The sequence below is a fragment of the Colias philodice genome, chromosome 26 (genome assembly GCF_061535455.1).
Source record: "Colias philodice isolate Cphi_HAF_F1 chromosome 26, ilColPhil1 Martin Lab GWU primary, whole genome shotgun sequence".
Taxonomy (NCBI): Eukaryota; Metazoa; Arthropoda; class Insecta; order Lepidoptera; family Pieridae; genus Colias; species Colias philodice.
The window spans coordinates 9,797,119-9,823,070 of NC_143111.1; the positions used below are offsets into that span (position 1 = coordinate 9,797,119).

Genomic DNA, 25,952 nt, shown 5'->3' on the forward strand with positions numbered 1-25,952 from the left:
GTGTGCGTAAAATACATACACAAAAGTCGAAAATATAAAATACTTTCGATTCCAAAGAGATTTGATTCTTTAAAATAGATTACCTATATGATGACGTCATTTATAAACCCTAAAAATTACCCTTAAAAATTGTATACTGTTCATTAGTAAGATCTCTCTTGGAATATTGTTCACCAGTCTGGAATCCATCTTATCGATGTCATATAAAGAGACTTGAGACTGTCCAGAAAAAATTTCTTTATCTACTTACTGTTCATCAACAAAAACTTAAATCTTTAAAATCATACGACCTCAGATTAAACTTTTTTAAAATGGAAAGTCTTAAACATCGGAGATGGATGGCAGATCAAATGTTGTTATACAAAATTGTTACTAATTCGTACATTTGTCCTAATCTTCTATCAAAAATTAATATAGCTGTTCCGAGGAGATACTCTAGGAAAACCAATGTATTTTTTGTCAAAAGATATAGAACCAATTTAGGCTTCAACAGCGTCATTGCTAGAGTTTGTCGGGAACATAATAGATTATATAATAGTACAAAAGTTGACATCAACTTCCTTAGTTTGTTTGCATATAAAAACGTTTTACATAAAAATTATACTGATAAGAATAATGTTTTCTGATTAGAATTTACACTACGATTAGAAGCTATAATTTGATACAACTCAAAAACGCATGTTGTATTTGCCTGTAATTGGATCTACATCTTGCTATGCATGCTAATTATGTCACATACTCAAAATATATTATAAATATAAGATGTACATCTGTTGGCAAATCAAATAAATAAATAAATAAATAATTTAAGTATTTTATATTATATCCCAGAAACGCAATTACAATTATTATTATTGTAAAACTTATTATTTACCTATAATTCTAAATTAATATAAAAAAAAATAATTTGGAAAATCCAAAAGTGCACGCCTCATAATTTTTTTTAATAAATATTTATTAATTATTATTTTTGTTTATTTAATAACAATTAAACCACATCGAATCAGACCCTGAAAAATGAAAGGGTTCTATTCCTGAGCATACTCAAGCGTAAGAGAAAAAAAAAGACTCGATTAGTAAAGTATTTCGGTCGCTATCGTGTTAACAAGAAAAAGGATCCGCACATACAGACACACGGACGTCCAAGACAGAACTTTTTTAAACTGTTTTTTAACTAGTTTAAATAACAAAAATGACATCAAAAATATCATGAACGTTAAAAATAGTGTTTTTTCTTAATATGTGTGTGTATGTATTATCTTACAAGTGCAATGTATGATACATAAAGACATTTTAAGTTTGAAAAATCAGATGTTTTGCGCGAAGTGACAGTAGTACCCACCTCAACGCTTCGCTTATGAGGCGTGCAATACAGTTAAAACATTCCGTACAAAATAATTAGCTGAGATATAAAATCTTTCCTTTAGAATATACGAGAGAATATTTTGAGATTTTCATTTTAAAATTCCAATTATTATAATTTATAGATCAGTGGAATGTAACGAAAAACATTTTCGTAAAATACAATAATATCGACAGTATCATATAAATATATAAGTAGAATATAATATTATATAATATATTACTCAGTCTTATAAACTAGAACTACCGAACACTTCAATTGGTCTGAAGTTTAACTGTGCGTTCATCTTTACCTACGTGAAAAACTGTGTTCAGAAGAAATTCACTTACATACTAGGAAAACTAGGAAGACTACAGTAGTTACCTAAACCAAGGGCTTATCGATTCACTAATGGCAACTAGTACATTGCACACAGATAATGAGATACTACTAGAAGCTGAACAAACTTCTAATTCATACTTGATTAGAAAATAACAAATGCATAAATATGTAAGTGATACCTACTTCCATTCTACTTCCCTTTCTACTTTGGAGAATAGTACAATTACTCGTATTTCGTGGTCCACACATAATGATTATGTTTACCAGTTTTCACTTTTAGAAAAGAACTGGTATGGAATGCCAAGAATACGATGTCGAGTAACGACAGCAGCTGGTCACCAATAGTTAATTTGTTCTTTGAACTCGGACAGTTCTCTCGAATAAGCCGATGCAGTATCACAGAAAAATTGTATCCGATCTCACTAGGTATTCATATGGTATTCATGCACTTCGCACAGGAAGAAAACAATCACTGTTCGATTACTTAAAGAATAAACTTATTAATACATAGTTAATATATACATAGATTAAACCAACAATTAACATGGTATATAAAACGGCTGAACATCAGCATCTCGATGTAGTTTTGTGTAGTTCTCGTATGGAATCGTATTGAGATAAATACAATATTGTCTCAAGTAATACACGATTTCGAAGACTTTACGTATATTATATGAATGGATTATGGACTTAATAAAATTAGATTTAAGAACTTAATAGTTCTAACATAAATGTTCCTTTGGCACTACTAGTGTAAATAGAATAGTTACAATAAGTAATAGTAATAAGAAGTTTTGCCACATTGTTCTAACGTCTAAGTAACATATAAAATAATACACGTGCGTGTCGCATACCTAGATGAGACAAAGTAAACATTAGCGAGCCGGTCCGGTGGGAAGACATCATTGGCGGCGCTCATACAAGAAATGCGGTGGCTCATTAATTGGCTGCGATGACATTCGGCTCGGCTAGAGCTGCCTCGCCACGCGGCGGCGCCGGCCGCAGGGCGCTCACTGCGATGCACATTTGGGCCAAGTAATAGGTCGACATCACCATAATCTGCCCAAAATGGATCAGATAAGCATCCCGATAATTCATAAAACGCAATAAAATAAATTGAAAAGTAAATATGGCAGCATTATCATAAGTCTTTAAAAAGCGAGCCGTAACATTCAATCGATCATTGGAATCGCTGAAAGCTAAAGCGGAAGCGTAAAGCGGTCGCACCGACCTGGTCGTAGGGCACCTCGCCGCCGAACAGGCTGTAGGCGAGGATGGCGTCGGAGAAGAGGAAGAGCAGGGCGCCGGCGCGCTGCTGGCCGGGCCGCGCGGCGCCGCGCCACGCCATGGTGGCCAGCAGCAGCGCGTACAGCGGCACCAGGCGGCGCAGCGCCGCCGGCGGCGACAGCGCGCGCACGAACAGCGCCGCCGCGCCGTACAGCGCCGCGCCGCCCAGCGAGCGCCGCGGCCGCAGCCCGAACGCGCTGATGTAGGCCACGTGCGCCGCCGCGAACGCGCCCATGCCGGCCACGAAGTGCTGCGGCCACACGAGGCACGCGTCGCCGGCCGCCGACAGCGCCAGCCCGGCGGCGATGCGGCGCGCGTACGCGGCGCGCGGCGAGCGGTCGCGCGCCTGCAGCGCCACGCACAGCACGAGGCACACGACGGGCGCGCACTTGAACGCCGCCAGCCACACGGACGGCGCGGCGCCGCACCCCACGATGAAGTAGATGCACACCGACTTGAAGAACGGGATGAGCCGCCCGCTCTCGCTCACCCGCTTTAGCTGAAATTAAATAAAAATAATATTCAGTATATTATCGCACAACTGAATAACATAAAAGCTATAGCGCTATAGAATTCTTTTCTTTTGGCCATTCATGAATCGTGGTAGAAAAGATAAGGCATCTTACCTTATCATTATTTATTTAGTTTAAAACGTTAAAATGCTTTATAAATGTGAAGACTCTTCTCTTTCAGTTTTAATTTTAATGTTTCATATCGGTTATTTATCGGTTGAGAGGGTTGTTTTGATCATGTCAATAGATGGCGTGTCCACAGTATTATTACAATGGAAATAATATTGTAATACTGTGGCGTGTCTCCTAAAGCACATAAAACTGAAAGTGTAGAATAAATTCGATTGCTCAGGTTTGATCACACGTGGCCGGGAGATTTGATTCTTTAATATTTTCTCATCTTACCTAATTTCTTAAAATCTCATTAGAAGTAAAAAATATTTATTCGGGAATCGGGATACGAGACAACAATATCATTTTTTTCACGTGTTATTTAACTTCGAAAATCTTTTTTATTTGTGTTGTCTTATATGTAAGCTAATTAAAATAATTAGTTGTAGTAACTGGCCGATTACTGGTAAATTAAGTTACAATACGCTTTTTGGAACGCCGTACGTTCACTGTAGGCCAGTGGAAATTAACATTAAATTCGCAAAGCACGATGTAGATTTGAATTTTTGGTATGTTGTTTGGATCAGTTAGGGTGATGTAAATCCGTCATGTCTAGCGGCACGTTAGAGACCAGGGGGCTTGCCTTAATCGGCCGGCCCAAGAGGAAGGTGACCTCAGAAAAAACCCCTCCAATTCGGCGCTGGGGCGCCCCCCCCGGGGCCTACGCGCGGCGTCGAATTCCTGCTTCCAACTGGGTGGCAGGTGGCTTGGCGAGTGGATCAAGTCGTAGCGGCCAACCCCCGGATACCGCCCGCCCTCCGGGGCGTAACAGGGTTACCCGGGTGCAGGGGGCACCGCCCGGGTGGACCGTATACATCCCCCATGCTCGTGGGAACTTACCAAGTACATTATGAAACCCCAACTTGAAGTGGAAGGAGATATGCCGAGAGAATCGGCGATTAAAAGATGTAACGTTGTGTTGGAACGTGTGACAAGCGCTACCCCAACACCAACTACAGCTACTGGTGGAACGGTCAGCCGTTCTTTTGTGGTTACAGATGCTGCCGCAGAGTCGGACTCTCCCAACTCTATGACGAGCATCAACTCGCGAACTGCTATGAGTCCCCTGGCTCGTCGGGAGGCTCTATGCACACCAAACAAGGAGTCACGTTTTTGGCGATGTCGAAAGCGTTCTCGGCTGGATGATGGAAGCTCTAGTGATACTTCCATCCCGTCCTCCTCTGGAAGAAAACCTCGAACAGGCTTACGCAAGGCGCACAGGGTAGAGAAGGATACCCAAGCGGAAGAAGAACTGAGAGTGTCAGGCTCAGGAGATCCAGAGCCAAAACCTGTGCGTTCACCCGCGATTTCACTGCACACCACCGGAGCAAACACAGCGACTGAAGAGGTACGGAAACGAATTGAGGTAAACCTGGCGACGGTGGAAAAGATCGCCAAAGCGTCCAACCACCTAAAGACAACCTACGTGGCTGACCTTAGAAACGCTGCTAAGGCGATTAGGGAAGATGCTGATTCCCTTGCTTTTAGAACGCTAACTGAGGAAACGAGTGCGCTTCGCGCAGAAAATGAGCGGTTGCGCATAAGACTAGACTTTCTCCAAAGCGAAATGAGAGAAATGCGACTGCTCATGCATCGGGGCCCGGTTGCGTCTGCACCAACGACGGAGCTGTCGCGGGATTTCGAATCTAGAATGATTCGCCAACTAGAAGAGCTTATCGATGCGCGGCTTAAGAGCTTGCAGCCTCAACCAAGTCCGCAATCACAACTCTTCAATGCGGCGGATAGGGCGGGAAGCCAGGTCACTGGTATACGACAGGAGAGTTGTTCGGAAGTTTTAGAGGATACGAGACCAAGATTAAGAGCAACCAAAACTCTATCCAAAATTACTCAGGATGTGACAAAAACCAAAGAAGTTGATGGAAAAAAGAAAGGAGATAAGAAAAAGAAGAAGGAGAAGAAAAAGGGAAAGGGAAAGGGTTCAATGATAAATGACAAGGAAATACGTATAGAAGAACCTGCGCCTACTCTGTCCCCCGCAGTCGTGGCTCCCACAAGCCGAGACGTGGAGTCGCCCGCTATACCTACAGCCACCTCTTCTGGTGAGGGATGGTCAGTTGTGGTAAAGAAGGGCAGGGCGAGCGCGAACAAAACTCAACAGGCCAAACGCGCTGGGCACACGGTGGAATCGGGTAAGGCGTCTCAACCAGCCAAACCAAGGCTAAGGGCTCCGAGGTCCGCGGCAGTCGTGCTGACAATCCCAGCTGAGGCTCAGGCCAAAGGTGTTACGTACGCTGCGGTTATCAAAGAAGCGAGATCCAAAGTTGACCTGAAAGAGGCCGGAATTGAATGTGTGAAATTTCGCCAGGCGGTCACGGGAGCCACTGTTATACAGATTGCTGGACCTGGCAGCAGCGATAAGGCTGACTTGCTGTCGGTCAAACTGAAGAACATCTTTAAGGACCAAAACATAAAAGTGTCTAGGCCTGTTAAAATGGCGGATTTACGCGTGTCAGGCCTAGACGCGTCTATTACAGCGAACGACCTGAAGGAAGCCATAGCTATAAAGGGCGAATGCTCGGCTGAACAGATCAGGGTGAGCCAAATTCAACAGGACAAAACCGGACTGTACGCAGCGTGGGTAAATTGCCCTATAACAGCGGCTAAAAAAGTCACCGAGACGCGTTTCCTCGTTGGATGGGTTGCAGCGCGGGTAAGTGTTCAAAAGCCACGGGAGCTACGTTGCTTCCGCTGCCTCGAGGTTGGTCACGTTGCAAACCGTTGCGCTACGGAATGCGATCGTAGCCGGCTGTGCTACCGCTGCGGGCAGCCGGACCATAAAGCCGCAAATTGTACTGCTAAGCCGAACTGCATAGTATGTGCGGCTGCAGGCAGGAAAGCAGACCATCGGTTGGGCGGCAGCGGCTGCTCAGCTGACAAGGCGCCTAAAAGAAGACCCAATAATCCAACTGCGGGCTCCCAGGCAGAAGGAGCAGATATGGAGACTGTAGAAATCGTTACAGCGTAACATGGCCCTACGGTTTCTGCAATCCAACCTCAACCACTGTGCCAGGGCTCAGGACTTATTGATCCAGAGCCTGGCACAGTGGTCGATACATCTTGGAATATTATCAGAACCCTACGCTGTCCCCAGTGGGCGGGATAACTGGATTGGAGACCTGGACGAAGTGGCTGCTATAGTGGTGACACAAGCGGAAGGCACAACCCCAATTCGCGCACACATGAAGGGTCACGGATGCGTGGCTGTTAGGCTCATCGACACGGTTGTCATCGGAACATACTTCTCACCGAATAAAACTCTTCCTGAGTTTGAAGCGTTTTTGGGGGAAGTGGGCTCCCTGATCCAATGGAGTCGCCCTAACCAAATCATCGTTGCTGGGGACTTTAACGCTAAATCCGTGACCTGGGGTTCTGCGGCTTCGGATGCCCGTGGGGATATCCTCGTAGAATGGCTCGCTGCTCAAAATTTGGTTCCACTCAACCAAGGCACCGAAAACACATGTGTGCGCATGCAGGGCGGCTCAGTGGTGGACGTGACTTTCGCGAGTCCCGCTCTTGCCTGCCGTGTCCAGGGTTGGCGAGTCCTGTCGGAGGTTGAGACCTTATCTGATCACAAATATATCAGATTCGAGGTTCTCCCTACGACAGGTACTACGAGGAACATAAACCTTGCACCTGCCGAAAAGAATCCGAGATGGTCCCTTAAGAGTCTGGATGGACATTTACTAGAGTTAGCGTCCTTAATCAGGGCGTGGTGCCCGAAACCCGACGCTATAAATGTAGATGCTGAAGCGGAATGGTTTGCCGAGACAATGATGCAAATTTCGGATGCCGCCATGTCAAGACTGAGAAGATCCCTCCCACAGAATAAAGTTTACTGGTGGTCGAGGGAACATGAGCGGCTTCGATCAGCATGTGTGACTGCTAGGCGCCGGTTTACCAAATACAGGCGAAGAAGGAGACGTGCTGATTACTCTAATGCTGAGGAGACTGAAAGATACACCATCTATCAGAATGCCAAAAAGGCTCTCAGAGATGCCATCGCAGTCGCGAAGGAAAGAGCCTGGATTGAATTATTAGACACGCTGAACTTGGATCCCTGGGGACGCCCTTACCGGCTGGTAATGAACAAGCTGCGTCCTTGGGCCCCGCCTCTAACAGCCACATTGGAGCCAGCGCTGCTGCGAAGGGTGGTGACAACCCTATTTCCAGGTCATAGTTCCAGTGTAACTGATCTTGCGAGCCGAGTCGGAAGCGATCAAGAAGACCGGACCTGTGATGAACTTATTCCAGACGTGTCCCTAGCTGAATTGAATGCAGCGGTAGACCGTCTGAAAAGAAAGACTACCGCTCCGGGCCCGGATGGAGTGCACGGTAGAGTGTGGTCCCTTGCTCTGTCACACGGATTGGACCAGCGATTCTGTGATCTGTTAACTGAATGTCTGAAGAGCGGGAGGTTCCCGGAGCGCTGGAAGATGGGTCGCCTTGTCTTGTTAAGAAAGAGCGGCAAGCCAGCGGATTCACCATCTGCATATAGGCCGATCGTCCTGCTGGATGAAGCTGGCAAGCTCTTCGAGCGAATTATCTCCAGTCGCATTCAGACCCACCTGACGCAGATAGGACCAGACCTGCACGAGGCGCAATTTGGTTTTAGACGGGGGCGCTCTACTGTGGATGCGATAGCTCGGCTGCGTGACATCTGTGAAGGATCCGTCTCCCAAGGGGGGGTAGCACTGGCAATATCCTTGGATATTTCCAATGCATTTAACACCCTCCCCTGGGATAAAATCTTAGACGGCCTAGCCGGACACGAACTACCACCTTATCTCCGCCGTATTGTCTGCGCATACCTCTGCGGGCGCCAAATTGCCTTCCAAAGGCAAGACGGCTGGGGTAGTCACAGTGTTGCATGCGGTGTTCCACAAGGTTCTGTATTGGGGCCTCTTCTGTGGAACATCGGATACAACCACGTGCTACGAGGAGGGCTCCCGCAGGGAGTCTGCACTATCTGCTATGCCGACGACACCCTAGTGGTGTCCACGGGCCGGGATTTCAGGGAGGCGCGAGTTCGAGCCACGGCTGGAGTGGCACAGGTGGTCGCTCGAATCAAAAGCCTCGGGCTAAAAGTAGCCCTTGAAAAATCTGAGGCTATATGCTTTCACGGTCACCGGAGGGCCCCACCGCCGGGGGAAGAGATCGTCGTGAGCGGGGTGCCCATCCGAATTGGGCCCAGACTGAAATATCTCGGTCTGGTGCTCGATCCGCGGTGGACATTCCAGAGTCATTTTTCGGCACTGACCACCAAGCTCAGCACGACGGCAGCGGCCCTCTGCCGCATTATGCCGAATATTGGTGGGCCGAGCTGGGGCTGTCGTCGACTTTTCGCGGGTGTTGTGCGATCACAAGCGCTGTACGGGTGTCCAATATGGGCAGATAAGCTACTGACGCGTAATACAGTCGTACTGCGGCGGTCACAACGAGTGGTGGCCATAAGAGTGGCTAGGGCGTATCGCACCGTCTCCTATGATGCGGTTTGCGTCATTGCCGGGACTGCACCTTGGCACCTTGAAGCCGCTGCCCTCTCACAAGTTTACTGGCGCAGAGCGGAGGCAAGAGCGAAGGACGAGGGCCTCTCATCCGAAACGCTCCTAGAATGGAAACGAGAAGCCCGCGACGCGGTGTTTCGCCGATGGCGTCGGGAATTAGACTCGTCTTGCGTGGGGGCCTGGACGTTGAACGCTATCAGCCCGGTACTCAGGGAATGGGTGGATAGGCGGTGGGGTACGCTCAGCTACCGACTGGTGCAGGTGTTGTCTGGCCACGGATGCTTCGGCAACTACCTGCACAGGATAGGCCGTGAGCCGGCTCCCGCTTGCCATCATTGTAGCAGCCTACAAGATTCGGCTTTACACACCCTTGCAGACTGTCCAGCTTGGACTGACGAACGTGGACCCCTCCAGAGCCTGCTGGGAGTAGACACCCAGCTGACTCTGCAGACTCTTGTAGAGACCATGGTCTCCTCCGACGGTGACCGCGCATGGAAGATCGTCGCCACTTTCTGTGCGACGGTAATGAAGAGAAAGGAGGACGCAGAGAGGGCCCGGGAAAACGACCCAGGGGCGGATCCTCTGCGACGACGCAGACCCGGCAGGCGCAGGCGTCTATATGACCAGCGCCAGCCGTAAAACACCCTAGAGAGAAATGGCCGGGGGGAGGTTTTCGTAGATACGCGCATACTAAAGCTATGCCCGCGGCAAGGAAACCGGATCCCCCCGTGACGTAAGGTTAGGATAGGTCCGGAATGGAACGGCGATATTGTTTAATATCGGCGCCCATTACACGCTCCCGGGCCTCGGAGGGTCGCCAAGACGCGGCAGTCGCCACGCAGACGGCGGGGGTATAAGGCCTGGCTGTTAACCCCCGTCGTTAAGGGTGATGGACGGCCACCGTTGGGTTTTAGTGGGTATGGCTTCGCAGCGAGTCCCACATACCCCCTTGGACAGTAAAACTGCCGAGGGGGATGCGTAAAAGCATTTCCCAACGATAAAAAAAAAAAAAAAAAAAAAAAAAAAAAAAAAAAAAAAAAAAAAAAAAAAAAAAGGGTGATGTAAATCCCAATTTGCAACTTCGAAAAAGTTGTGCTCGCTGCGCACCACGTGATAAACTGCGAAAATTTTGGACTTTTTTCACTTTTTGCTCTAAAAGTCATAAACTATGCGTTTCCGACATGTATGATTCAGTACATAAATTAAGGTTATTAAATTTGCAACAATTTAAGCCTAACCGCAGCTCTCTAAACCTTATAACGACTAAACTGTGGCCATTCGAAGATGGTTCATTTTTCCGGAAATATTGAAATTTTTGGTTTTGCTCCCGTTTGAAGCAAAATATTGGCAAAAACCGCTCGTTCTATGAGAAGTTCGTATAATAAAGTTGTAGTGCATTTAATTTTCTTTCATAAGAGCATAGAACAAAGTCTGTGAGACAAATAGTTCACTCACAATATCTGAAAAACAAAAAGCAGGTAGAAATAGATTTTTAAAGAATTGAAACTGAGAGCATATAAAATCATAAAAAGAATAATACTTTTTCATTTGCAGGATAGGTAATTAACAAAATTACAAAATTTGGGAAAGTAGGAAAAAAGATTATACGCAAATAATAAACTGCGAAAATTTTGGACTTTTTTCACTTTTTGCTCTAAAAGTCATAAACTATGCGTTTCCGACAAGTATCATTCAGTACATAAATTAAGGTTATTTTTGCAACAATTTAAGCCTAATTAAAGCTCTCTAAATCTTATAGCGACTAAACTGTGGCCATTCGAAGATGGTTCATTTTTCCCGAAATATTGAAATTTTTAGTTTTGCTCCCGTTTGAAGCAAAATATTGGCAAAAACCGCTCGTTCTATGAGAAGGTCGTATAATAAAGTTCTAGTGCATTTAATTTTCTTTCATTAGAGCATAGAACAAAGTCTGTGAGACAAATAGTTCACTCACAATATCTGAAAAACAAAAAGAAGGTAGAAATAGATTTTTAAAGAATTGAAACTGAGGGCATATAAAATCATAAAAAGGATAATACTTTTTCATTTGCAGTATAGGTAATTAACAAAATTACAAAGCTAATTAAATTTGCAACAATTTAAGCCAAACCGCAGCTCTCTAAACCTTATAACAACTAAGCTGTGGCCTTTCAAAGATAGTCAGTTTTTCCCGAAAATTTCAAATTTTTAGTTTTGCTCCCGTTTGAAGCAAAATATTGGCAAAAACCGCTCGTTCTATGAGAAGGTCTTATAATAAAGTTGTAGTGCATTTAATTTTCTTTCATTAGAGCATAGAACAAAGTCTGTGAGACAAATAGTTCACTCACAATATCTGAAAAACAAAAAGAAGGTAGAAATAGATTTTTAAAGAATTGAAACTGAGGGCATATAAAATCATAAAAAGGATAATACTTTTTCATTTGCAGGATAGGTAATTAACAAAATTAAATTTTCTACAACTTTATTTTATGACCTTCTCATAGAACGAGCGGTTTTGCCAATATTTTGGTTCAAACGGGAGCAAAACTAAAAATTTGAAAATTTCGGGAAAAACTGACTATCTTTGAAAGGCCACAGCTTAGTTGTTATAAGGTTTAGAGAGCTGCGGTTAGGCTTAAATTGTTGCAAATTTAATTATCTTTGTAATTTTGTTAATTACCTATCCTGCAAATGAAAAAGTATTATCTTTTTTATGATTTTATATGCCCTCAGTTTCAATTCTTTAAAAATCTATTTCTACCTTCTTTTTGTTTTTCAGATATTGTGAGTGAACTATTTGTCTCACAGACTTTGTTCTATGCTCTTATGAAAGAAAATTAAATGCACTACAACTTTATTATACGAACTTCTCATAGAACGAGCGGTTTTTGCCAATATTTTGCTTCAAACGGGAGCAAAACTAAAAATTTCAATATTTCCGGAAAAATGAACCATCTTCGAATGGCCACAGTTTAGTCGTTATAAGGTTTAGAGAGCTGCGGTTAGGCTTAAATTGTTGCAAATTTAATAACCTTAATTTATGTACTGAATCATACTTGTCGGAAACGCATAGTTTATGACTTTTAGAGCAAAAAGTGAAAAAAGTCCAAAATTTTCGCAGTTTATCACGTGGTGCGCAGCGAGCACAACTTTTTCGAAGTTGCAAATTGGGATTTACATCACCCTAACTGATCCAAACAACATACCAAAAATTCAAATCTACATCGTGCTTTGCGAATTTAGGGTTTTTTAGTGTCGATTTCTACTGGCCTACTGGCGAAACAACAAATCGCGTGATTAAATTGCGTGACTCCGTGCGTGAATATTTTAGGGTAGGTAGCAAACAATTTAGTAATGGCACCGAATTCCGACCACTGATTGATACGGCTAAATGAATCCTTTATAAGATAAATTAAATACTCTAGAGGTCATAAGAAAAAATGATATTATGAAAGATTACGAACTTATATTTTAAAATATGCACATAATTGTATTTCATAATGGCTTTTTATTACCTAAATTTGGATTTTAACTGTCACGACTGGAAATTAACTGAAAGCACCATTTTCCGACCGACTGAGTACAAATACACGTGTTTCCGACCACTGAGTAGCTAGATTCCGACCAGCCAAATATTTTCTACTAAAATCAACTTTATGATAATAGAAATACAATGGAAATTCGTAAAAACCCGTTTCGTCTTTTCACTGCATCACGCGTGGACCGATTTCGATAATTCTTTTTTTATTATATTACTTGAAGTACGACTGCAAGCGCGGATCCAGGGGGGGGGTCACGGGGTCATGACCCCCCCCTGGGCTAGGTCCACGACCTAAGTGGACCACTAATTAAATATTAACTTTTTTAAATTAACAAATTAATACTGTTCAACATGATGTTTTTATTGAATTTTGAGACATAAAAGTAATATAGAACAATGAAATCAATTACAAACGGTAACGGAAGAGAATATAACAAAAATTATAGAAAAAGTTCATTAGGGTCGACCTGTGGTCGTAATTTAAGGACAAAAAACAGGTTTTTCGATTTTTGAAAAAATCTATAACTGCGGAATAAAGTTTAATGGTAAAGTTGTATGTAATTAATTTTTTTTCTACAACTTTTGCTGTTACACTTTTCACACAAAACCTCAAATATCGAAATATCCCAGTTCGTGGATAAGACATAAAATAGCAAATTTTTTTTTAAATGAACAATAGAAAATACAGTCAAATTACAACAAAAAATCGGCCAAATGCGCGTCGGATTCGCGCACCGAGGATTCCGAGCAAACATATTTTTTCATTATGTTGTATCTTACAATTTTGTTTAAAGGATTTTTTCTTTATCTGTGCTTGTAAGTGCTTAAGTCGTTGCTTTTAACCAAATTTCAAGACTGTGTTCACGGGAAGTACCTTGTAGGTTTTGATTGATGATTCCCTTGCAAGTATAGTTGCGAATTACAGATTATGCGGCTCTAATTGCTTTTTCTTCAGATTGCGTTGACATAGAATTTGAATTAAATAACAGATTTAAGTTATTATAGACCTGAGTTCTGATGTGAATATCAATAAATAAATAAATAAATAAAAATCGTTTATTTCGAAACAATACATAAATACAAAACAAATTAGACACGACGATCGCCTCAACTAGGAACATACCTGTGCTAGAGACGATCGACGCCTTCCTCCAATGAAATACATGTATATTTTTATTTTATTTAATTAAATAATTAGGGATTTCGCAGTTATTACTACATCTGTGCTATAACACGATACTTTTTACTCAATTTCAAGACTGTGTTTACGGGACAGGGTGCTACCTGCAGGTATTGATTCCCTTGCTAATGTCGAAATCCTACGGTCTACGGTCCCTTGATGCTGTGAAAAATTCAAACGTTTTAGCCAACGCAATCAAAAGATGCAGCTGTAAATGCTGAAATTTTTCGCAAAATTCGACACTCCCTAAGAAATCAAAACCTACAGGGTAGTTCCCGAGTACACAGAGTCATGAAATTTAGTACAATCAAACGTCTTATAACGCAGACTAGCTAACCACGCGCGGCTTCGCCCGCTTTTTCTATATCCTTATAAATTATATACTATGCCCCTTGAATCACTCTATCTTTAAAAAAACTGCATCGAAATTCGTTGCGTACTCAGTTTTAAAGATTTAATCATACATAGGGACATAGGCACAGAGACAACGACTTTGTTTACTAATTGTGAAAAGCATGAATTTTTCCTTAGATTATAATATAAAAAAATATTTAAAAAAAATTTAACTTACAACCCTGTTACTCATGAACGCTGACATGTATTAACTTGATATTCATACCAAAAACTCAAGTCTAAAATACCTTTACGCTATAATAAAATCAAACTTCTATGTCAACGAATCAGAAGATACAGCCGTAAATGCCGAAAAATTTCGCTAATTTCAACATTCGCAAGGGAATCAAAACTCAAAACCTACAGGGTACTTTCCGTAAACTCAGAATCTTGAAATTCGGTACAAAGCAACATTTTATACAGGAATAATTGATTCAGATACAGGAATAATTGCAAAAAATATATATTTTTCAAGTTTGTCTGTCTGCCTGTCCTGTCAAGACAAAGATGAAATTCATACCGAATACTCAAATCTACGGTTCCTTAAAGCTGTGAAAAAATCAAACTTATAAGCCAACGCAATCAAAAGATACAGACGTTTATGCTGTAAATTATCGCAAATTTCGACCTTATCGCGAGGGAATCAAAATCTATAGGTAGGTATTGTACTACTTCCCGTGAACACAGAGTTCTGAAATTTGGTTAAAAGCAATGTCAGCACAGATGGAGGAAAAAATTACTAAAACATACATTTCATGCTTTTTTGCAACATTCGCAAGTGTTGCCAGGAATCAAAACCTACAGGGTACTTCCCGTGAACACAGAATCTTGATATTTAATCTTTATTTATTAGAAACTTACGTCTTATAGCACAGATAAAGGAAAAATTGCAAAAAGCATAAATTTAATATTAAAACATATAAAAATGTTTGTACGGAACTCTTGGTTCGCGAATCCGACTCGCACTTGACCATTTTTTTTTAAATCTACGTATCAATTATATAAAAAATGTACTAGTTCAGAGAGCGTACTACAGTATTCAGGAATATATGGACGATAAAGACCCATGGAGGGTTGTCGCGTAAAAACCACAGGACAGTTCTTTGGCATATTATGATATATTATTATGTAGTTAGATATAAGTTACATCTTATATATAAAATTCTCGTGTCACAATGTTAGTCTGCATACTCCTCCGAAACGGGTGGACCGATTCTCATGAAATTTTCTGTGCATATCGGGTAAGTCTGAGAATCGGCCAACATCTATTTTTCATATGTACCACGGGCGAAGCCGGGGCGGACCGCTAGTATTATGTAATATTGACATGATTTAAAAGAGCAACTATGGAGTTTCTTGCCGATTCTTCTCCATAGATACTGCTTTCCGAATCGGTGGTAAATGTTAAAAATACTTATGTAATGACGATTCGAAAGTGCTACTAAATAGTAGTCTAATTGAATAAATGAATGTTTGAGTTTGAGTTTGAGTTTGAAATTAAATTACCAAAATATAGCTTTTGAAAATTGCCCACGTCTATGTGACCCCCCCCTGGCACTAAGGCTGGATCCGCCCTTGAGTACGAGGATGGTTCTTATGGAGAGAAATTTTAAATATGTACCACGGGCGAAGCCGGGGCGGACCGCTAGTTTTAAATAATATTTGAGCATTTATTATAATAACAAAAACTAACTCTATGTTAGACTGTAGTAGTTTAAAATTACATTTACTCAAACTCAAACTCATAAAATGCCTCACTGGTCATCCACACTAATTTAGAATGTCCCATTGACTACTTTGCCCAATTCTAAAATCCATTTCACCAAAAGTATTATTTCAGCTAATGAGAATACTTCAGCCTCTTTTTTATCACTCATGATGATGACCTGAAATAAACGCATGCAATTTCACTCAAGCACAGCGCAAGCAAAAGCTAAAGCAACCCAGTTGGACGGAAACAGGGAATTATATCGCACCTAGATTCCGACCAAACCTACATTTGCGTAATAAAGCCTCTAAACCGAAATTGATATTCATTTTTAGTTCATTTCTATATCATATGTACACTTATAAAGATCTCACAATTTCGTAGTTATGCAATTATGTGTCATAAACGTAAAATATAGGGTTTTTAAACCAGACCGGTCTTTGTAAATGAATAACAAAAAAATCAAAAAAGAGTGTCAGTTAAAACGAATATTACAAATAATCCATTAAAGTTAGCATTGGTCGCATACAGGTGTTGTATGTAAGCATAGCGTTTAGAATAAATAACTTAATACGAAACCTCCACAAAACAACATGCATAATAGAAAATTACCTTCTTTTAAAAAGTGCGAAATTCCTTTTACCGACCGATTCGGTCGGATTTCGGAATGTTGTTATTTTGACAAGCTCCTCATTCCGTCCATAATTATTTGTCCAAAAAAACCTATAAAAACACGCTATCTTTGCATGTATATTTTAAAATTAATAATTTAAAACACCAATAAAACGTTTAAAGTAAATTAACCACAAACTTACCAGAGTATTTAGCGTAAAAATCCAAATGTTTATTTTCACCGTTTTATGTTTTTTTCGCATTCAATCCAATACAAACTACACCCTCGTCTAGCTTTTCTTGGATTGACGAAATGTCGGTTAAAATTTGAAACCCAATTTTGGACAGATGACGTACGATAAATGATTGGATCGAAAGCCTTCAGTTTCACGCATGTCGCGCGTATTTTAAACGTTTTATCAAATAAAAATCAAAATGGTCGGATAGAGGAGGCTAGTCGGAAACCGGTGCCGTTAAGTTATTTTTCTAACTTGCAGATAAAACTTGTAATTAAATTTAATTATTGCAGTTTATTACTAAATTCTGGGATATATTAAAGTATCTGAAAAAATTAAACTTGCTTTAAAAAACCGGCCTAGTGCGTATTGTCGCGCACCGAGGCCTCCGAATAAACCTTTTTTTTTATTATGTTGGAACCCAATTGGAACCTTAAATTTATGCTTTTAGTAATTTTTCTATTATCTGTGCTATATGACGTTGCTTTTTACGCTTTTTACCAAGCTTTTTACCAAATTTCAAGACTCTGTGTTTACGGGAAGTACACTGTAGGATTTAATAATTCTCTTGCGAATGTCGAAATTCGCGAAAATTTTTAGCATAAACGGCTGTATCTTTTTATAAGATTAATTTTTTCTCATCTTCAAGGTACTTGGGTATTGAATATAAATTTCAGCATGATACCTCCACGCGTTCGTGTAAAAAAAGGGTCTTGACAGACAGACAGACAGACGGAGAACAAGTCGATCCTATGAGTTCCGTTTTTTCCTTTTCGGTTCGGAACCCTAAACGGAACCTTTGTATAACTTTTGTACACGTCATTGCTGGGATGGCAAATGCACAATTATCTATATATTTCAAATCCTCAAGTAAATCACTTAACAAATAAGTAATTACCTATTATCCTTCGAGTGGATGCCCTCAGCTGACCGATATCATACATGCATTTGATAAATGGTGAAGGTAAAATAGAAGACGTAGGTAAACAATTGCGTCGTCAATAGTTCAACAAAGAACACATAAATTGTGAGGTTTATTGCGTATAAAGCATTTTGCGACTAAGCATAAAGATAAGACACTTTTACCGTGTATAATCGAGATAAGCGAGATAAATTGTTAATGAATCTCATCATAGTTCGATGGTCAACGGTCATGCGTCTTTCCAAACTATACAAGGCCAGTACGCAACGGTGTGAAACTAATCACGTATAGTTTGGAAATAACTTTTTTACAAAGTTCTTCCAATCTATACAACAGCAGTACGCAAATACTCGCGTATACTTTGTAGTGAAGTAAGTAAGAATAGCGCTCCAAAACATACAGCGCCAGTACGCATGCGGACTAATCGTGTATGTTTCGGAGTAAGCGCGGCGTCTTTCCATTGCTCGTGTTTACCTCTATAATATAATTGTATTGCTGTTTTGAAATCTATTATTAAAATGCATGTGTATTGTGTATATTATAATGTTGCGTACTGATCGTATATTTTTTGTATCGAGGATGCTTGCGTCTTCGTTCCCGACTATACTGCACGACTTACAATTGACAATAGTGCTAAAATGTAAGAATCTAATAAGTCCAGAAGAAGACGGTTGCGAGGCGACGGAGCCCCGCTTCGCGGGGCTCCTTTTTTGTGTAGTTAAAACACGAACCTTACCTAACCCATAGGTAACCCTTATATCTGTTACCTATTTATTTTTCTAAACTTACCTAATAATATTTTTATTCCATATTTTACTGAATCAATCAAGAAGAATAAAAGTAGATAGATATAGCTGTACAAGTCTTTGATTGCCTATATATTTATTATTTCGCTCAAGCGTAAGTGGTGTAGTAGCTATATTTAGTTAGGTATACATATTTTGCGTACTGATCGTGTATAGTTTGGAACGAAGAAGCAAGAATCCGTGTTACAAAGTATACACGACCAGTACGCAAAATTCGTGTATATATTGTAATAACAAACTTAAAAACAACATTACAAAGTATACACGAGCAGTTTCCTATGGTTGCGTTCTGGCTATGTATAGTTTGGAAATACGCAACGGGCATATTGTATGCGACTTGCAGACATTTAATGATTCATGATTTCCGTATACTTTATCATATTTTTTTTCGTGGTTTACCATAGAGCTCAATCACATTATCACAAGCACGATGCTAATATTTAACACTAAACGCTCTCCGCCTGTAGCTTCGCTCGCATGGTCAAAGGCCAAGGAAAATGAAATGTTTCAACTTTCACCACTTTTATGGCGCGGCCACACTATGCTCTTCGCGCAGCTCATTGCTCTGCTCGTCGCCCTGTATGTGGCCAGGCACTCACACTCGTATTGCCGGTCCTTTGACACGCGCGCAAAAACCGACAAAATAGTAAGCAGTGAGCAGGACGATGAGCACGACGAGTGGCATGACGAGTAACGTGGCCACACTATGTCTCAACTCTCAGCCTACTTTCCTCGTTACTTCCCATATCACTCGTCGAGTGTGTGGCCGCGACATAAAAAGTATCGGGAATCGGGATATCACTCTCTAGGATTCCAATTATCACCAGAAAGGAGGATTGTACTGAAAATCTCGCTCAGTTTTGACGTGAAAGACAGAAAAACAAGCACAATTTTCATAACAAAGAATAAAGGACAGGTTTCATCCCAGAAATCCAACGGGAACGGGAACTAAGCGGGTTTTAGTTTTTGTTTTTGTTAGCTACTATTATATAAATATTAAATATAACTAGTAAGGTAGTGCGACCCTTGTGCGACCCTTCATAAAGAAAACGACATGCAAACCTGCTTATTTGGGAAATTGGGTACCTAGGTAACTAAATAAAAAGGCTACATAGGTGATAAAAAATTCAAGGTTCATATTTTAATTTCCATTTATACCGGTTTCACGTATATGTACACGCTATAAAGTGATGAAGCGTACTTTAAATATAGATATAGGATGGTTTGTAGGTAATGAACTGTGTAGCGGACTGTGACAATTCTGTTCTGCAGGCACGTGACGGGCCGTGTGCGGTGCACAGCGTCTGCGAAGGCCAATGCTTACCTACGTGATACGAGTAGCGGGTCCTGCGCCCGACGGGATAACATTTTCTTTTGATTTTTACCCAACTACTTGACACGAATGTTGTATTGGATGTGTGTAAACACATATTGTAATACATATAATTCTACACTACTACCTATACTTATAATGTTAACTGAACCGCTGGACCTATTTAACAAGAATTCTTTCACCGAAACCCCTGAGTGTTAAATTATCAACATAAAATATAAAATTTCGCAAGAGTTATTTTATTTTTAAGACAAAAAAATAAATTTTATAAATAAAATACTTGCCAAGGTCCGTTGCTCTTGCACATAAATGCGAACCTTTATTGCCTTTTAGGGTTCCTAATATCAAAAGGAAAAAACCGAACCCTCATAACCCGACTTCGTCGTCTGTCTGTCTGTGAAGACCCTTTTTCAGGAACGTGTGGAGGTATCAAGCTGAAATTTATGTTGAATACTAACTACCCTCCCTTGAAGTTTTGAAAAAATCGCAATCAAAAGATACAGCTGTTTGCCTGTTTATGCTGAAATTTTTCGACAAATTTCGACATTCGCAAGGGAATCAAAACCTACAGGGTATTTCCCGTGAACACAGCATATCGAAATTTGGTACGAAGCAACTTCTTATGGCACAAATAAAGGGAAATTGTGAAAATAATAAATTAACAGTTACCCACTACATTAAAAAAAAAACAGGTTTCAATTTTCAAATACGGAACTCTCGGTCTGCGAGTCCGACTCGCACAGCGCCGGTTTTAGGTATTTTGTTTTTTCGTTTACGATGACCTACATAATATCATACGTAAATATTATAAAAAATAAACAAATATGAAGTATGTAGCTGAAACCACCCAAAGGTATTTATAAAGAAGTGCAATGTACATTGAGCTTTAAACTCGATCTCTTTCATTAGGTATAATATGTATTGAAAATATGGACTATTTTAATAAGCGGTAGTAATATTTAGACATTTATATCTCTAACATAATATACCTTTAATATACATAAAGAATTGATTTTTTATGAAACTATCTACGTCACCAAATCGTTTTCCTGAGCAATGGGAACTCGGCTCTCGGCGTCTCGTCTTCAAATTTCAAAATACGCAATAACTAACAAGTTACTGTGCACAAATAAATTATTATTCGTTCTGCTGCGAAATTTTATCTATTGCGATGGATAGGTAACTAACTAAAAAGAAGTAAAATATAGCTTGGAATTATTGAATAAATAAATACCGAAAAATATAATCAGGAATAAAATTTTCAAAATTTATAATTCAATGTTTATTTATTTTTATTTATAGAATAGGTATTTTTAAATATTTGTACTTACCCAATTTGTTGGCGATACCATGGCAGTGTGTTTTTCGAACAATAATTTAAAAATCACACTATTAATTCTAAGATACTAAATGAAACTGCATGCATACGAACAAAGAATCAACGTATACAACAAAGTTAGTATATTTTCAGAACAACTACCTATATTCAATGAACAATAATAATTGAAGTTTGAATATATTGTAATGATTCCGATTAAGGAAGCGTATCAACGAGCCCAACGAGCCCTCCCCCACGAAGAACGATAAAAATATTTTGATCCTTGAAGCTAAATATGCGTAATGATAAACCTACAAAAACAAATATCTTTGCTATCCAGACTAGTCTATGGCATGCTTAGAGCTTTTAAATTTTGTAGCATAATACTAAGATGTTCGGAAACGCAACTATAACTATATTTTCGTAGCAATAAAATATACTTTAACCAATATTAAATTTCCCCCTATAAGTAGATACATATATGTTTTTTTTTTATTATTTTAAAGCTGAATTTCAAATTCAGTTGCTAGATAAAAAAATGACGGGTTGCACTCCGGGAGTGCCGGCAGAAGTGAAAACTTGATTATTAACATCTTAGTTCCAAAACTTTTGTAATTATTCCGAGACCACCTTACTCGAAAAAATGACCACGAATTAAAAATATACATGTTACGTTCAACGAAAAAGGTTGCAAATTTATACAACCGTTCGGTATATATTTCCGATATCTGTGTCAAGTTTGCAGAACTTTTGGAATTTTTTTCACGACCATACAGCAAAAAATAATTTAATTGCAATTTTAACAATGTTCCGTACACTTAGATTGGTTGCAAATTTAATACGTGATATGAAATATTATATCGAAAACTTTCCCAAGTTTGCAGAACTTTTGGAATTTTTTTCACGACCATACAGCAAAAAAATATTTTTTTAACAATGTTCCGGACTGCGGACAAGGTTGCAAAATGAATTGTTGTCGTCCCAGTGAACCATTCACTTGAAAACATTTGGAATTATTGTTAAATTTTCGATTTCGAATGTCGATTCTGACTGATGTAACTTGGATGTAACTGTCTCACCCTTGGTTTCACATTTTTGTTTTGTTTTCATGGTGTTTTCACAATGACTGGATGGTGATTCCATATTCAACACCCCGTTTTCCAATTACAGCACTAGAGCGCATTATGCGGCATAATGCTTAACGTTGAATGTTTCAACTACAGCAACGCTTCGCACTGTGCTTCGCACAATCGAGCACTCTTAAAACTTAAAAGTAATGTGCGTAAGTTGATGCGTGCAATCGATGCCATTGATCGAAATGTTTTGTTTATATATTATCGTTAGTAATATTATTAATTGTTGGAAAAATTTTTAAAGCTTTCGTTTCATTGTAGTTAGTTTTTTCGAAATAATCAAAGTTAATTCAAATTGTGTTAAAAAAATAAACATAAGTATGGACGAATGTAGATACCTAAAAGTATATATTAATACAATAGTATAGAGCGCGTGTATTGCACAAATTGCATAGTGCGCATCGTAGGCAGATGAGCTATAGATACTATATCGATGTGTGTGTGACAAATAGGGATGGGTAGGTATCAATTGCGTGTTGAACTATCGATAAGTTATGTAAATAAATATGTATCATAAGTAAATTTTATGTTCAATAAGTTATTAAAGGAAAAATATATGAATAAATATGTAATTTTAAATTTGTTTACCAACTGAATTAAGTTTGTTTATTCCATTTGAATATTTCTTCTATTAATTATAAGTACTTTAAAAAAATATGTTTAATTGGAATATCAGAAAAACGTGAGTACTTTTTAAATAATAAAGTTAATAAAATGTCGGGTTTAGTGCTATTTCTTTAATAATAAATCAAACAATAATTAACAGTGTTTTAAAATGTTAAATAAAAATAAGAAATAATTAATAATTTAAAATGATAATATAATAAATAATATTAAAAAAAAATTAATTCATTTTTTCCATTCTACTATCAAAATCTTCAAAATCAATTTAGCGGTTCAGAAAATATATCGTAAAATTACATACTTTACATTTACACTATAATACATTCGCATTCATAATATTAGAAAGTGTATCATACAAAACACACCACAAATTTATTTATATTAATACATTTTTAAAAGAGTTTTAATTTTAAAGTTAAATAAATAATTTGTTAAAATATAGTTCTTCTAGTAAACTTTATATCGAGTACAGCGTTGATCAGGTCACATCACTACGATAACATGGCGGCAGTGAGGCGCGCGAGCAAGCTTGCGCGTGTCCGCCTCCCACCTCCCCCTCACCCCCGCGATGCTAGATTTATTTTCATAAAAATAAGTATAACAATCGACTTACTGATGAAATGTGATAGTGGATTCCAATTTTGTGTATTTTCTAGTATCGTTTTTGCAAGATAGAACTGCATATTTCACCATGTTTATTCGTAAATATGAAAAAAAATCCAGAGCAACGCACTGCGTGAGCACTCAACCACGACTGCGAGCGCTCGGCGCTCGCGGGCCGCGGCGGGAGCGTCGTGTTGTTCTCACCTGTGCCTACTGTTCCCACTTGGTTGTTCGCACTCTATAGATACTATCTATACTCTAAGGTACATACATTGACTTTTTTTTTATATTTCACATTTAAAATGTGAATACAATTTTAGAATTCGAATCTATAAACAAATTTGTCTACAGGAATATACTTGCATTTTATTATATACTTGGTGCATTTGAAAACAAATTCACGTTCCAATTAATCATCAGCTTAATTCGGCATTGTGCGCCACTGAGTCGCATTATGCTCTGTAACTACAACTGTGTTTTCATGACATAGTTATGACATTGACAATGTTATATTGACGTAGAATTTCAAACTTCAAAGTTTTGACTTTTGTCTTTAGCAAATTGCAAGCAGTGGTTTGCACTGAGGGTTTGCAATTTGCAACGTGAAAGTAAAATTTTTTGGTGGTGGTCTACTCTATTAGTAGATTAGAGTCTGAAAGTCGGTGAAACTAATTCAGTAATTACAGCTATCAATTAAAGGGTAAATATGCCAAAGAAAAAGACGGGACAGCGTAAAAAAGCTGAAAAGCAAAAGCTACGGCAGAAGGAAATTCGTAATGCAAGAGGGCAAATTGACTTAGCTCAACATCCTTGCAATCTTCCCATGGAATGCGATAAGTGCCAAAAGTAAATGTTTTCTCATTCAATAGTTACGTTGATCATGTGCTGTTTGCCTGATTTTACATGTTAATTGTTTTATAGGAAACAGAAAAGTCGGGCTTTCTGTTATTTCTGTTCAGCCCTGCAGCGCTTGCCTGTGTGCGCACAATGCGGGAAGGTGAAATGTATGTTGAAGTCCGGTGACTGCGTGGTGCGCCACCCGGGCGTCTACACCACTGGCATGGGGATGGTGGTCAGTAGCATTTGTTTTAATATTTAGAAATCTCGGTGTTTTCGTTGTTCGCATCGCATCTTGTTGCGATTAGATGTTTTGAAACAACTTGCTATTCAAATTTTTGATTACAGGGTGCAATCTGTGACTTTTGCGAGGCATGGGTGTGCCATGGAAGGAAGTGCTTACAATCCCACGCATGCACTTGCCCTCTAGCTGATGCTGTCTGCATTGAGTGTGAAAGAGGTATACATTTATAAGAACTCATTCTTTACACAATCTATTTTGTAAATTTTTTTATTAAAATGTTAAAATTGTCTAAGGTGTGTGGGAGCATGGTGGCCGAGTGTTCCGCTGCTGCTTCTGCCAGGGTTTCCTCTGTGAAGATGATCAATTTGAGCACCAAGCCTCCTGTCAAGTGTTGGAATCTGAAACATATAAATGTAAGTTGGAAAGAGAAAGACATAAGGGGCCGTTCATAAAATACGTTCGCATACAAGGGGGGGACAGGGGGTCTACGGCAGCGTGACGTTCGCCGTTCATTAAAATTTTTTACTGATTTTATTCATTCTCTCGACTTTTTTTTTCCTATAATCTAGTCGTTAGTGTTATTTTAATTTAATTTCTTTAGTTTACTCCTCTTTTAATGAACTATATAGACCTAAAAGTTGTATTAAGTTGGTTTAAATGTATTTCACTTAAATAAAAAGAAAAACCATAAACATGATCATGTTTCTGTCAAGGGCGGATCCAGCCTTAGTGCCAGGGGGGGGTCACATAGACGTGGGCAATTTTCAAAAGCTATATTTTGGTAATTTAATTTCAAACTCAAACTCAAACTCAAACATTCATTTATTCAATTAGACTACTATTTAGTAGCACTTTCGAATCGTCATTACATAAGTATTTTTAACATTTACCACCGATTCGGAAAGCAGTATCTATGGAGAAGAATCGGCAAGAAACTCCATAGTTGCTCTTTTAAATCATGTCAATATTACATAATACTAGCGGTCCGCCCCGGCTTCGCCCGTGGTACATATGAAAAATAGATGTTGGCCGATTCTCAGACTTACCCGATATGCACAGAAAATTTCATGAGAATCGGTCCACCCGTTTCGGAGGAGTATGCAGACTAACATTGTGACACGAGAATTTTATATATAAGATGTAACTTATATCTAACTACATAATAATATATCATAATATGCCAAAGAACTGTCCTGTGGTTTTTACGCGACAACCCTCCATGGGTCTTTATCGTCCATATATTCCTGAATACTGTAGTACGCTCTCTGAACTAGTACATTTTTTATATAATTGATACGTAGATT

General features: G+C 39.5%; 2 protein-coding genes across 3 annotated transcripts; one reads left to right on the top strand and one right to left on the bottom strand.

The window, feature by feature from the left end:
- Positions 1 to 1,301: 1,301 nt before the first annotated feature.
- LOC149477113 (lysoplasmalogenase TMEM86B-like) lies at positions 1,302 to 23,705 on the bottom strand. Of its 2 annotated transcripts, none has more exons than XM_089711558.1 (3): positions 23,578 to 23,705; positions 2,916 to 3,470; positions 1,302 to 2,743 (listed from the first exon to the last, which is right to left on the bottom strand). In XM_089711558.1, the coding sequence occupies exons 1-3, from the start codon at positions 23,645 to 23,647 to the stop codon at positions 2,499 to 2,501; spliced, it is 870 nt and encodes a 289-aa protein (XP_089567684.1). In that variant the 5' UTR covers positions 23,648 to 23,705; the 3' UTR covers positions 1,302 to 2,498. The 2 variants fall into 2 exon arrangements, with proteins under 2 accessions (XP_089567684.1, XP_089567685.1); XM_089711559.1 differs by lacking the exon at positions 23,578 to 23,705 and adding an exon at positions 21,221 to 21,486 and having other exon boundaries at positions 1,306 to 2,743.
- Positions 23,706 to 24,119: 414 nt separating this feature from the next.
- Positions 24,120 to 25,162, top strand: Noa36 (zinc finger protein 330 homolog Noa36). The gene is made up of 4 exons (XM_089711336.1): positions 24,120 to 24,413; positions 24,489 to 24,639; positions 24,753 to 24,864; positions 24,942 to 25,162. The coding sequence occupies exons 1-4, from the start codon at positions 24,274 to 24,276 to the stop codon at positions 25,145 to 25,147; spliced, it is 609 nt and encodes a 202-aa protein (XP_089567462.1). The 5' UTR covers positions 24,120 to 24,273; the 3' UTR covers positions 25,148 to 25,162.
- The last annotated feature ends 790 nt before the right edge of the window (positions 25,163 to 25,952 follow it).